At 46.6% G+C, this 12,848-nt stretch overlaps 2 protein-coding genes across 4 annotated transcripts in view; both read right to left on the bottom strand.

Moving 5' to 3' along the window:
* Positions 1-1,791, bottom strand: part of SPTAN1 (spectrin alpha, non-erythrocytic 1) — a 46,142-nt gene extending 44,351 nt beyond the window's left edge. For all 3 annotated transcript variants that reach the window (XM_042830931.1, XM_042830932.1, XM_042830933.1), the window contains exon 1: positions 1,725-1,791. The gene's annotated coding sequence lies outside the window, so the exon portion shown is untranslated. The remainder of the gene's footprint in view (positions 1-1,724) is intronic.
* A 1,793-nt stretch (positions 1,792-3,584) lies between these two features.
* On the bottom strand, positions 3,585-12,713 carry GLE1 (GLE1 RNA export mediator). The gene is made up of 16 exons (XM_042830935.1): positions 12,537-12,713; positions 12,212-12,418; positions 11,371-11,496; positions 11,055-11,203; positions 10,839-10,899; positions 9,851-10,105; positions 9,448-9,676; positions 9,189-9,301; positions 8,902-8,971; positions 8,423-8,565; positions 8,128-8,318; positions 7,527-7,656; positions 7,119-7,223; positions 5,984-6,066; positions 5,771-5,834; positions 3,585-5,118 (listed from the first exon to the last, which is right to left on the bottom strand). The coding sequence occupies exons 1-16, from the start codon at positions 12,711-12,713 to the stop codon at positions 5,050-5,052; spliced, it is 2,172 nt and encodes a 723-aa protein (XP_042686869.1). The 3' UTR covers positions 3,585-5,049.
* Between the last annotated feature and the right edge of the window lie 135 nt (positions 12,714-12,848).

The following is a 12,848-nucleotide window of genomic DNA, read 5'->3' as shown; positions in this document are numbered from 1 at the left end:
GCAATCCCCACCAACAGCATCTGCAGTCTGCTCCACCCCATTTTTCTGCTGCCTACACTCCAGGGACAAATGGAAAAAACAGACTCCCACACTACATTAACATGCAGTAGAGAACAGGGAGGAATTCGTATCACTTCTTCCAACACAAGGGGAGCGATCCGTTTCCCCCCAGAAAGCAACGTATTTATGAAGAACACAACCGTGTGCCATAAATACACAATGTGGGTAAAAACAAGGCAACAGTGACACTGAGCTATTTGCATGAAGTTACCGGGATGAGCTATATGTGTAATGGTTGAGAAACAGGGATTTCACACCGTGGTACCACCCTGTCGTAGGAGATGCTAGGCTCCTCCTGCCTTCCTCCTCCTGTGCAGGAGAAAAACACGCAAAGAGGGCTTAAAAAAGACAGCTTTCACCTTCTGATATTCTTGTTACTATTATTACTTTAATTAAAAATATTACAGATACATTTGTCCAAGTTCATCCACCATGGACATCAAGAAAGCATCACTCCTAGATCTGATTTTAAAAATTCTATTTCAACCCAGTGCATTCAGATGTAGTTTCTCCTCCTCCCAGCAGTGACAGAAATAAAGGCCTTGATGCAAACAAGGTAACCTGCTCGCTTGGTGCCAGCAATTCCACTGCTGCACTCACGGACCCTGCACGCAATGCAGCAGAGTGCGCCCTATTTCCAACCTTTTGTTCATTATTTATAACTTGTTTGGCACAAACAACCACAAACCATTGTTAGGTGTGTTTAAAGGCAAGAAAAAGAGTCGTATGTGGCAATTTAATCATTGCTTTGGAAAAAAAATAAAAAATGGAGCCTGTGAGCAAGGCCATTCAGAGAACACAGCCTTTGGAATCTTCTGGCAGTTCACTCCTAACACAATGCCAGAAGAAAACAGATATTTTTTTTCTTTTCCAGAAAGATACAGAAGCATTTCAGGCAGGTTTTTTTTTGTTTGTTTTTTTTGTTTTTTTTCCCCCCTTCTCTGATGTGCTCATTTGCCATCTCCAGACAACTGCTGCTCAGAACACACGTACCCAATGCAATGGCAGGGCAGACACACTGCTGTCCGTCCGTCCGTCCATCCATCCACCCATCCCTGCCATCCACCCCCACACCCAGCAGGGAGCTGCCCTGGAACGCACAGTGCTACCCTCAGCTTTTCGTGTACAGCCCTTATCTACCGAACCTCTAACCATAGAAAGGCTGGAACTCGTTCTTCCCTAATAGAGGAGAAAAAAAAAAAAAAAAAGCTAATTTTCTATTTTTTTTTTTTTTTTCCTTTTTTAACACAAAGACGCATCTGAGGGCTACCAGGGGACGAACGCGGCCCTGCGATGATGGAAGCCGCAATTCCCGCACATTGCTGACGGCCCCGCGCTCCCCTCAGCTGCTGACCTTGGCGGGCGCTGCGGAAGCCATTGCTGCTCGCGGGGCCGCCTGTCACCGCCGCCCGTCCCCTCCCCTCCCCGGGGCGCTGAATGGAATTCCTGCCGCCGGCCGCTCCCTGCCCGCCCGCCCTTTATGCTTTATGCCCCCCTCCCCCCTCCGGACACGGCAAGCGCTGAGAGCCCCTCAGGAACGGCGCTCTGAGGCCTCCCCCGCGGCTGTGGGGAGCGTACACCTGTCCCCGCAGCGGCGGAGCGGGCCCCGCGCGCCCGGAATGGGGCGGAGGTTGACGCCCGCCCGCCTCAGCCCGCCGCCTCACCGGCTGTGCGCGCAGTCCGCCGGCTCCGCGCCCGCCGCCCCTCCGCTACGGACACGGTGCGCCGCCGGCGCTGCCTTTTATACAGCGGCAGGCGATGACGTCAGCGCCGCAGAACGGGCTCCCGACTGGCGGAAAGTGCCGAAGGGGTTCGGAAAAAACCGGCGGGGGAAGGGAGGGCCCCACCCATCCGAGCACAGCAGAGCAGAGAGAGAGAGCGCATGCGGAGAGAGCCGAAGCGTTACGGAAAGTGCCGAGTGGGTCCGGAAAGAGCCGAGGGGCGTGGCGGGATGCCTGAGAGAAAGGGCGGGGTGAGGGGCGGGAGGCGGTGGTTCGCTCTCTGGCTCTTCTGTGAGCATTAAAATAACATTAAAAAAAACGAGACGGGGCAGCATCGAAAATTATTTAAATTACCAACGCAGCACGGCGGCGATGGGGGGGTATCTGCCGCCTTTTCAGCCCCCGCTGGGGCCATCTTCTGCTCCTGAGGCGCAGAGCTGCTGCAGAGGCAGAAGATCCGTTGCAGATTTCACAGTTAAAATCAATGAAGTCAAAGCAGTCTCAGCAGTTCTGCGTTATTGAAGATCAGAACGATGAAGGAGTCTGGCGTTCTGATGTCCAAAGCTGACAAGGGCGGCACAGCTCAGGCTCCCTGCCTGGCATGAGCCATCTGTTTTTAAAAGCATAAATCCGAAGGAGAATGAGCCCTTAGTATGAATGTTTGAAATAGACATGTGAGAAAGGTGCAGCCGAATCTCTCAGGTTTTTACAGGCAGAACACCATCAGATCAAAGTACTGAAAGGGTCTTGGTATCGTTTGAGTTAATAACACTGCTATTTAAGTGTTTAAATGGAAAAACACACTGGCACTGACGTTGCATCAGAAGCCGTAGGACTGCATGGAACCATTGTCTCTAAGGAAGAGTGACTCACAGCAATCTTCGTGCATCTGGTCCTGAACGCACAGCGCCTGCACACGGGAGATGCTGGCATTTGGGACACAAATGTGCGTATGAAAATATCACTTTGGTGTGAACACAAGACCTTGTGTGCACTGGGACTTCTTAACACCAAATGGGCTACGTTCAAAGCCGCTAAAATAAGCAGAACGGCGTCACACACGTCAGCCATCAGCTCAAACAGCGGATGCAACCTTAATCTAAAAATAAATGTTGGTTTATTGCCAATAACATAGAATCATAGAATGGACTAGGTTGACAAAGGACTACAATGCTCATCCAGTTCCAACCCCCTGCTATGTGCAGGGTCACCAACCAGCAGACCGGGCTGCCCAGAGCCACATCCAGCCTGGCCTTGAATGCCCCCAGGGATGGGGCATCCACAGCCTCCTTGGGCAACCTGTTCCAGTGCCTCACCACCGTGTGAAAAACTTCCTCCTAATATCCAACCTGAACCTCCCATCTCAGTTTAAAACCACTCCCCCTTGTCCTATCACTGCCCACCCTTGTAAACAGCCGTTCCCCTTCTTGTTATTCAAAATACTTATGAACATTTAGAAATAGCTTATAAATACGTGGATGCTCTTTACTGACAGGCAGAAAGGGATGCTGTATTTGTTATTCACAAAAATATAGTTATGCTCCTCCTCAAAATATGTCAGAAAACCTCAGCACCTGTCAGGCAAAAGGGAGACAGCTGTGTCCTGCACATACCATCACATCAGACAGCAGTTTCTAACAGCCACTACTGCTCCCCTGAAAAACAAAAACCAAAGACTGAGCATTTTCAAGAATAGTAATTCAAGTGTAGAGCTTACATGGTATGTGGTAAAAGGAAACGGGGAGATTTCCAGTATAGCAGAACAGCCACCAGTGACACTCACCAAATAAATTCCAGAATCGGTTTACAAAATACTTACACGATTTATTACCAATTTTCAAGTCCAAGTTCAGTATTTAAAAAAGGCCCAAGGACACTATAATACATATGTTAGAACCCTTTCTCAGAAAATTTTGAATTTGTACATTAAAAAATCAGACCATTAAATTTGTAATAAAAAAACCCAAAACCATTTCACATCAACATACGGCCCTCAACTCCACTTTCTACAGCTTTGAATTCTGAAATCTTCATGAATATCAAAAAGCTACCTGGTAAAAATAAGTTTTAATTGGCAACTGTATTGTGCAAAAATCATGCACTGCCTTCCAAAACCCTGAAGCAAATTTTCTCATCTTGGAAACCACCAAAATAGTTCAAGAACAGCACTGCGCATCAAAGACAACTCCTCCCACCCTCATCTCCCACATCCACTGGGAAGGAAGCCACTGAGTTTACTGACATCTCCCTCCACAGCTATAGAAAAGTCACAAACTGCAACAGGTTAAAAAAAAAAAAAGTTAATACATTTTGAATATTAAACAGATTCTAAAAATGAACTGTTCTCAGAATAAGCCACCATTGGCATAAAAGTATTACAGCACTTGATAAATAAAAATGGCACAACACTGAAAGAAATAGACTGGTATTAAAAGGCGCTTATAAAATACAAGGCAGTGCACTGCAGGAACTCAAGTGTGCCACTTCCCCTCAAGTGGTGGCAGAACATTGGCAAAAGTGCTTCGATGAATGCCTCCTTTCACCACTTTTTTAATAAAATAGATCATTAATTTCCATGCACTCAGTGAATAAGGGACATTTCTGTAGTTTTAGGAACTCAGTTCTGTCCCCACCAAGTTATATCCTCACACAGCTTTGAGAACAGCACGTCTACCTCTCTTAAACGAAGAGCACTGTCTTGGAGCAAAGTTACATTCAACAGAGATAAATGTCAAGGCTGATTGGCCAAAGACCTTTCACCAATCTCTCGGTAATTTCAAGATGTTGTTTGCAAGAAACAGGATGCAAATACATCACCATAGTTGGAAACAAATTATACAAGTGAGATACAATAAATAACAAAACTTTAAGGTTTCCCCAGTGTGTTTCCAAGGTTCATCCTCTGTTAAGACTTCATAAAGCTTTGAGGTATTTTCATTTCCACGAACAGAACAGCACCAAGCGAATGTTTCAATTCTGAAATCTAGAAGTAATCAGAATGCTGCACTTAAAGCACCTTCTGCACGTCTGAACATGAAAAGTAGAAATCCTCAGTGTTCCATAATTTACTATACAAAAGCTTATAAAAACACAAAGACCAGCTTGCATCACTTCCAACAAATAAAACAGGACTCTGTTCCGTCCAACATAAAATTATTAAACAGAAACAAATTGATGGAACATAAACTCCATGTCCATCGATGTTCACAATGCTCACGAAGGAGCTCTGACAGCACTGATATCCAGGGAGGATGAAGTATGCAGCAGTTCAGGACCTCCAGAAGGAAGGCTGAGGAAAGCCCTTTGGTAATGGGATGTCCTTTTTCTGTAGGCTTTCCTAGTGAAGAAAAGACAACCAAAAAAAAGTGAAAAAAAGAAATAAGAAACAGGTATCTTAGTTTGCCATCTCTTGTATTGTTAATAAAGTACAAAAATTTACAAAAATTTGTTTGAAATTAAAGCGCAAAGTATGATATTAAAACACAATGGCTTCAGTTTAAGACAACATTCACAAAACAAAATCCAGCATTTAACAGTTCTGCAGGCTTCCTCTAAAAGAACACCTACTCAAAACACAGCGCTGCACAGATGCTACAAAGAACAGCTCCAAACACCAGCCTCCCTTACAGCTAATCAGGGTGACAGCAAAAACAAGCAAGCTGCTGACGAAATTCAGCTGTTAGAAATGACTCAGCAGAACCCTCCCCAACCTGCGTGCCTCCTCTCACTGCCACCAGTCTTCACTGAATATTCATTACATCAGAATACATTTTCACTAAGAAAAATGCATGTGAGGTAAGAAGGAAGTAAGATGTTAGGCACTGCAACTACCATAAGAAAATTCACTAACCAACAGACAGGTTACATCATAGTTACAAGGCTGGACTATCAAGCATGCTGCTAGCAGCACCAGCCTCATTATTGGAGTGAGGTATACAGAACAGAGCAAAGGAAAAAAACAATTTGAGAACTGAAAAAAGCTGTTTTACCTGCAGGAATTGCTTGAAACGCGTTAAAGAAGCCTTCTGTCCCACGTTGGTAATTGCTTCAATTCTGCAGGAATAACAGCATGTCTCAAAATCTACTTAGCTGAGTTTGATTCACAGACAGAGAGATGAGAAAAGGTGGAGGAGTCACTTAAGAGCAAGAACTCAAAAGGTAAAGACAGGGACTATTTCCCATCCCAAACACAACCACCATACCGTGGGATATAGTCTTCTTGCATCACCAGCAACAGCTTCCAGAACTGACAGTGGTACTGTTTCATGAGAGCATGGCCACACACCTGCGGTACAGAAACACACAAACATCAGATTCCGGCTCTGGGCCTCAGTTTAGCACGACACCTTCAATCAACTTGTTCAATATCGATGGCTTAATATTTCATCTGAACACTAAGAAAGACACCTACATCTACTGAGAAAGAAACAAAGCCTCCTGGCTGCCCCACTGCTGGAACAACCACCTGCTTCTTCCTGTTGAATGGGTGGTCATCATTAATACCACCTCGGTGTGACCCTCCTCTCATGCCAGTCTCTACCCCCCACCCACCAAAATATAACACCTCTCCCTAAAACACCATTTGTTGAGGCACACTGTGGCCATTTCCCAATCCTGAATACTGCAGTATGTACCCATCGTTTCTTCATGCAGACAGTCCATCAAACACCTCTGGTGTGTTCTGTACTTTACTTTTGCGTTTTGTACATTTTTAGAAGGCACTGGAGAAGCACAATGCTGCATACAAATGGATCGTGTTTGACAATGCACCCCTCCTACCTCCAACCTTCAGATTTGGCTCTTATTTAGGACATCCCTGCATCCTAGACTGCAGGATCAATACAGGTTAGGCTCTGTCCCTTTCAATAAGAAAGAATCCATCCTGTCTTATGAAGTAGCAACAGAAGCTGAAAAGGACACAGGGCCTCACTCTCTGCACTGCGCTGTACAGACTGGCACCAAATGATGAGCAGATGTTACTCTTACAGGAGCACGCAACTACTTTTAAAATATTAGGAATCTTGAACTAGATTCAGCCCCAAAGCTGTATATACAGGAACCTGGAAATATTCACATTCCTTTCTGAGGAAAACATGGACAGGTTAAAAAAAAAGAACTAGCTGTTAAAACCCCACCTCTGTCAGCAATCTCTTCTTTCTCATACTAAAATGTCACCAATTGGGATCCCTTTAACCACCAGTAATCCCTGTGACTGTCTCATCTCAGAAAACAAGCATGGCTTAATTTTTTTTAAATTAAAGAGACAAAAATCCCGTTTGCTAATGTTCTTTTTCAGAGCTCTGCTGCTAAGTGGGCTCACACTGTGACACCACTGACCTCCAGAAAATCATACAGAAGTGTGGCTGTCACAACCACCAGAGGTTCCATGTTCAGCATCTGAGCAAGCCAGCACCACCCATAGCTCAGCCCATGGGGATGGGCCTAGAAAGCAGGAAAACAATTTAATGTTATAGAACATGCAAAACACTATTAGAAAAACACATATCTTTTAACTTCTATTCTCTTCCATAGTTATTTTACAACAGCCTTACATATGACTTGTGATGAAAGTACTACAGAAGCAAAGGTCTATGCTACAAATTACTTTGTTTGTTCCAGTTGTGACCACCTCCCTCCAAATACATCTCAAGCTGGTTTAGGTTCAGCACACTTCAGCTGCAAGCTGAGTGTTCAATACATTTGGGATAGCAGCAAAGTTCTGACTGTGCTGTTACACAACCATACCCCTTGTTTGTTCCCATAAGGCCAGCGGAGCTGAATGACAGCAGCATACAGACGAATCAGTCCTGACATCCGTTTAAGAAAATGATCTTCCTCTTCCATCTTAGAATCCTGAACTAGATACCCAAGCATCCTAAATAGGAGATGTTACAATATTAGCACAACTAAACACATTCAGACCAATTTTTGCAGCTCTCAGCTTTAAGTCAACTGTGCTGAGACGAAGGATACTCTGAAACTGTAAGAATTACTGCAAAGGCTGATTGTTACTTCATGGATCATATATTCCACTGATTTATATCACACAGAATCTTTAAGTCCTGTATTGGATATTTCAACTGAAACCAAGCCATGGCTATTACCTGCTCTTTGGGAAGATGAAGCAAAAGAGCTTCCATTGCCCCTAAAAATATTCCCAAAGCTGAAGGACACAGCATCCTCCAGGGGTGCAGCTTCAAGAGCTGCACACTTCTGAGTAAACCTTCAGAGTCTGTGCCAACATGGCGCAATGCCTTTGTAATTAAAGACAGGAAAGAGTGGAGTTCACTCAGGAGAAAACATTATTTGCCCTTCTACAGCTGAAGAACTTCAGTAATTAATTTACCTTTGATATTCTTCCATAGAAGCTCCCTCTTTGCATGCAGGGTAGAATGGCACAGAATAGGGGCACGTCTTGTGCAGATGAGCTAAAAAGAGTTCTCCAACTCGAGGGTATGCTTCCCAGATCCCTGATATCACCAGTGCAATTGGGAAAGCTGACTCACGGTGAGAAGCTACTTCTTCTTCTCCTTGTCTCTGGAAGGGGAAAAAAGAAAGTTGAAGAGGGACAACAGCGTCCGAAAGAACTTCCTAAAGCACCAGCTACCTTTATGTGCTCGATAAAGAGAATAGTTCCTCACCACAAATTTCTCTGCAAGCTTGTAATAAACAAAATCCAGGCCTTGTGGGAGCTGAGTCACCAATACAGTTTCCCCTGCGCTCTGAACAGGCTTTCCAGAGAGCAAGTTATTGAGCTTGTCAAATATTTGTCTTAGCTGAGAGCCTGTAAATAGAGCAGAAAGGTAGAGACAGAAGGTCAGGAGAAAACAGACAAATCTTAATCAGATCCCATCAAGAAACCATAGATCTACACCCTGAGGAGCGAGGCTCCTCCAACTGCTGCAATTAAAGAAATGGGATCATGATGAAGCAAGGTGCCTCTGAGGGAAGCGAGACACTTGAAAACCATAAGCAATGCTGTGCTCTAAAGAATCCGGCGCTTCCTATAGCAGCTCTCTCTTGTAGGGGTAATTATGGAAGCGTTGGGTATTTGTGTCCTACCAAAATCATCACAGCTAAAGGCATTATAGTTGGATTGGGTTCTTAGCATTTTCCTGACCTGCAATGGTAGAGATTTGGCTCACAGGGATGGTAACTGCTTTCTGCAATTCCATTCTTATCTTCTTTACCTGCAGAAGAACAACAACAATTAAAGAAACCCACCACCACTCCAAAAACCTTCACAGAACAAGAAGTCTGACCAAGGCTGGAGGGCAGAGCTTCAGTGATACGACAGCATGAATGAGCAGATTGAACAAGGGCTGTTAGAAACTGTTCTCACGCTCCCTCACATCCACTAGAGAGGAATATAATCACTCTTCAGCAGTGTTAATCACTTGTTCATACCTCAGCGTCTTTGGAGTGGCTCATTGCACTGAAAGCAGCAGCACACTGGGCCGCAGTGTCTTGAAGCTGCTGGTACCACTTCATAACGCCTTCCCCTGCCTTGACTGAAAGCGCTGCATAAAAAAAACAACAACAATTTAAAAAGTTAGAGAAGTTGTGCTGTCACAAGAATAAGATTCCAAAATAGCATCTGGCAAAACAGTAAAACAGAGCATAAAGAGAAAAGGAGAATGAGGAGAGAAAAGAAAGCCCAACCAACCTCCCTTCTGCTGCTTTCCTCCCGCTGGCTGCGCAGGGGCAGGAGTCTGAGCTTCTGCTTGCTGCTTCTTCAGTAACTCCTCCTGCTTCTGTTTCTTTTCCTGCTCATCTCTCCTCTTCTTTTCTTCCACAGCTGCAGCGATTTCTTGCTGCATGCTGGAGATCAGCCCTCGCATTTCCTTCAGGGCTTGTTCAGTATTGGCCACATCCATTTGAGAAGGGAAACCTCTCTATCAAGAGACAGAGAAGGCAATACAGCACCAGTCCTTGGCTCTGCTATACATAGACCACCATATCAAAGAGCCCAAAGCCTTGGAAGCACTAGGCTGTGTTAGAACAAGCTGCCTTGGAAGAGAATCGTTGGAAGCTCTAAGGGACAAGCAAAGGGAAGAACAACCCTTTACCTCACTAGTGGTGCGGATGAGTCCTGACACCAACCCACAGATCTGGTTGCCTCGATTACTGTATGCAGAAAGGTCAATTTTCAGCAAGTCCTTGTGCTTGTAATTGGGATCAATCTGCTGGTTCAGCTGCAGCAGTTCCTCCTGAATCGAATAAAGGCGACGTAATCTTTCCTGGCCTTCTTCCCTACGCAATCGCTCCTGCTCTTCCTGGCGCTGCCTCTGCTGCTCTGCCTCACGCAGCTTTAGGTTCAGTATCTGGAGAGAGGATGAGACAAAGTCCAGTAACAGCAGCTTTAGAGGTGCTTTCTGTCTCGAGGAAAGGAAGATGCATACGGAAAAAAAACCAACACCACAAAAATCCCACAATTTTTCTTCAGTTATGGTCTGAATTCCCCCCACAGAAGTACTACAGAGCCTGGAATAGCACGACTGACAAATTTTGCTGCCTACAGCACCGTTGGAACCACAGGACTGGAGGTTCAAAGGGAATCTTAGGACTGTTTGGTAGTCATAGGGTTGGAAAGAGGGAAAAAAAGAAATTCAAGAAGATTCAGGTAGAAGCTAAAGACAGAAAGCATATTCCACTTTCCTCAAGTAAGTCAGCAAAGTTATAAAGATCTGCCTAAGAACATCCCAAAGCACCACTTTTATATACAAGATAAAATACTCTGACTCTACAAAAGGCAAACCAGCCCCTAAAGAATAGTGCCTCCTCTACTAAACACAGTGCCTTGTCCAGTTCCAAAGAGCAGAACAAAAGCCCTCATCAGCAATCTTTGAACAGAGGTTAGCTCAGTTCAGCTCACTGCTCCGCCCTACAATGTGTGCACCTTTACCATACTTCCACCACAATGCAGCAGGGCCGAGGGCAGCACCACAGAATATCTTCTCACAGCACAACTGCCACGTACTGGCAAATACATCAGTTGGCTCTTCTCACTTCCCACCGCAGAGCCATGCTCTTTGATAACACAGAACTGTCACACACCTTTGCTCTGTGTCGGTGTTCTTCTTTCAGCTTCTCTTGCTGTCCCTGAGTTTCCTTTAAACTAAAACAGATAGAGAAAAAGCATTCTGTTAAAGACATGAACAAGAAAACACAGTCACACACACACACAGCGAATTGCTGGTAATATTTTTCAAGAATTAATCCTCCCTTTGATTAAACGTTAAAACATCTTAAGGATACCAGAGCTAATCTCACCTCTTCTCCATCACTTCCCGCAATTCTTGGATCTCCTGACGCCGCTTCAGCTCCTTCATTTCATCAAACCGTTTCAGCTGTTCTCTCGCCATGTCGCATGCTGCCCTCACCATCTGCTCCTGCTGCTCCTGCCGCTGCCGGAGCCTCTCCTGCAGGATGCACAGGTGCCAGAAGCACCACAGTGTAGCACCCGAATTCACCAGAAGGAAATACAAGCAGAGCTGTCCAGAGACAGCAACGGGGTCCACGTGATGCTGTCCTACACCAATGTCCCAGACAGTGGTTTAGGATCAGTCACGCTTTTGTTTTTATTTACCCTTCCTTTCATCCTGTATATCTCTTCATACATCTGAATGCAGCCTTCGACTTTTGCCATTTTAGATACAGGAGGGATTGGAAGGACTTCTTGATTCACTTCCAGCACACCAGGATCACTGCTTCCCTGCAAGGCCAGCATACAAGTAGACTGAACATAGCATCCAAAACTCACGAAGGAAACCTCTTAAACTGCACATTATTCATGGAAAAACAGACAGCTGAGTCAACCAACGTGCAATTTGTAGAGCGGTTAAATAACCCAGCCTCACAATTCTAAGGTATCTTCTGTCAGCTACATCAAGGTTGGACAATGAATTTTCCCAGTCATTAAATCTGGAAGCAGAGATAGCAAGAGCTCACTGACTTAGAGTGGAGGGAACCCCCAGGCATTCTGTGCATTCACAGAAGATGTTAAGCTGGAGGAAACCAGGATTCGTTTATTTTTTTAGACTGTTCTTCAGAAGGAGCCCTCAGCCTCCCCAAGAGCTTTTGTCAGATCCTGTTGATATATTCCTCAAGTCTACACGGGGCCAAGACGGGGCAAACCTTCACCACTCAACATCACTGCTGTGCACGAAGCTCTCTAACGCAGAGCTGCAGACATTTGTTCTCAGGGGGTTCATCAACTTCACTGCTCCACAGCTCAGCCTCCCCCCTTCGTCCCCTTTAAAGAACGCTGCTCTTCACACCCATCGCATCACCCCGGTTATGCCACAGAGAGCTGAAGCAGCCCCCCCCCCCCCCACACACAAAGTAACACAGCAGAACCCAAAACGCATCAGACGTTTCACAGCGGTAAGGAAGCTCTTTGTCTCAGCGCGGGCTGCAGTTGCAGCTACCTTGGTCTCACTCCGTGAGGGCGGTGAGGGCTCCTCGCAGGCGGGCGCTGAGCTTTCCTCAGCGGGCGGAGCCGTGTGAGAAGCGGTACCGCCGGGCGCACAAACGGAGCGTGCCGCCGCCTGGGCCGACGAACCGGCCATCCTATCCAGGACCCAGCCGGCATAGGAGGACAGCATCAGAGGAGAAATGCATCCCTCCAAGATATCCTGGGGAGAAACGCGTTTTGGCGAATAAGAAAGGTAACGGCGACCCGCGGCTCCGCGCAGCACCGCCCAGCCCTACTGCTGAGAAGGGCTCCCGCCGCCCCGGCCCCAGGAGCCTCACCTCGTCCCTGTCCGAGTGACGGAAGTATTTCAGCCGGCCTTTGCTGGAGGCGCGCAGGGCTTCCAGCGTCTCCCAGCGCAGATCCCTCGCCTCCATGGCCGACCCCGCGCCTTTATAGGCCGCGCCACCGCCCCGCCGGGCGCACCGCCACTTCCGCTTCCCCAGCGGCGCCGCCATCGCCCCCTGGCGGCCGGGCGGAGCTCTGAGCCTCTCTGCTCGCTCAAGAGCCGCAGCGTGGCGCCCCGCTGGCGCCGCCTATCGCAGAAAACGCCGGGCGCGGGAAGAGCGGCTCCGCTGCCGCGCCGGTTTGCG

The sequence above is a fragment of the Centrocercus urophasianus genome, unplaced genomic scaffold (assembly GCF_019232065.1).
Source record: "Centrocercus urophasianus isolate 14NV4802_14NV808 unplaced genomic scaffold, USGS_Curo_1.0 seq_34, whole genome shotgun sequence".
Lineage (NCBI taxonomy): Eukaryota > Metazoa > Chordata > Aves > Galliformes > Phasianidae > Centrocercus > Centrocercus urophasianus.
The sequence above is the reverse complement of the archived record's forward strand: the minus strand, read 5'-3'. Positions and strand labels throughout refer to the sequence as shown.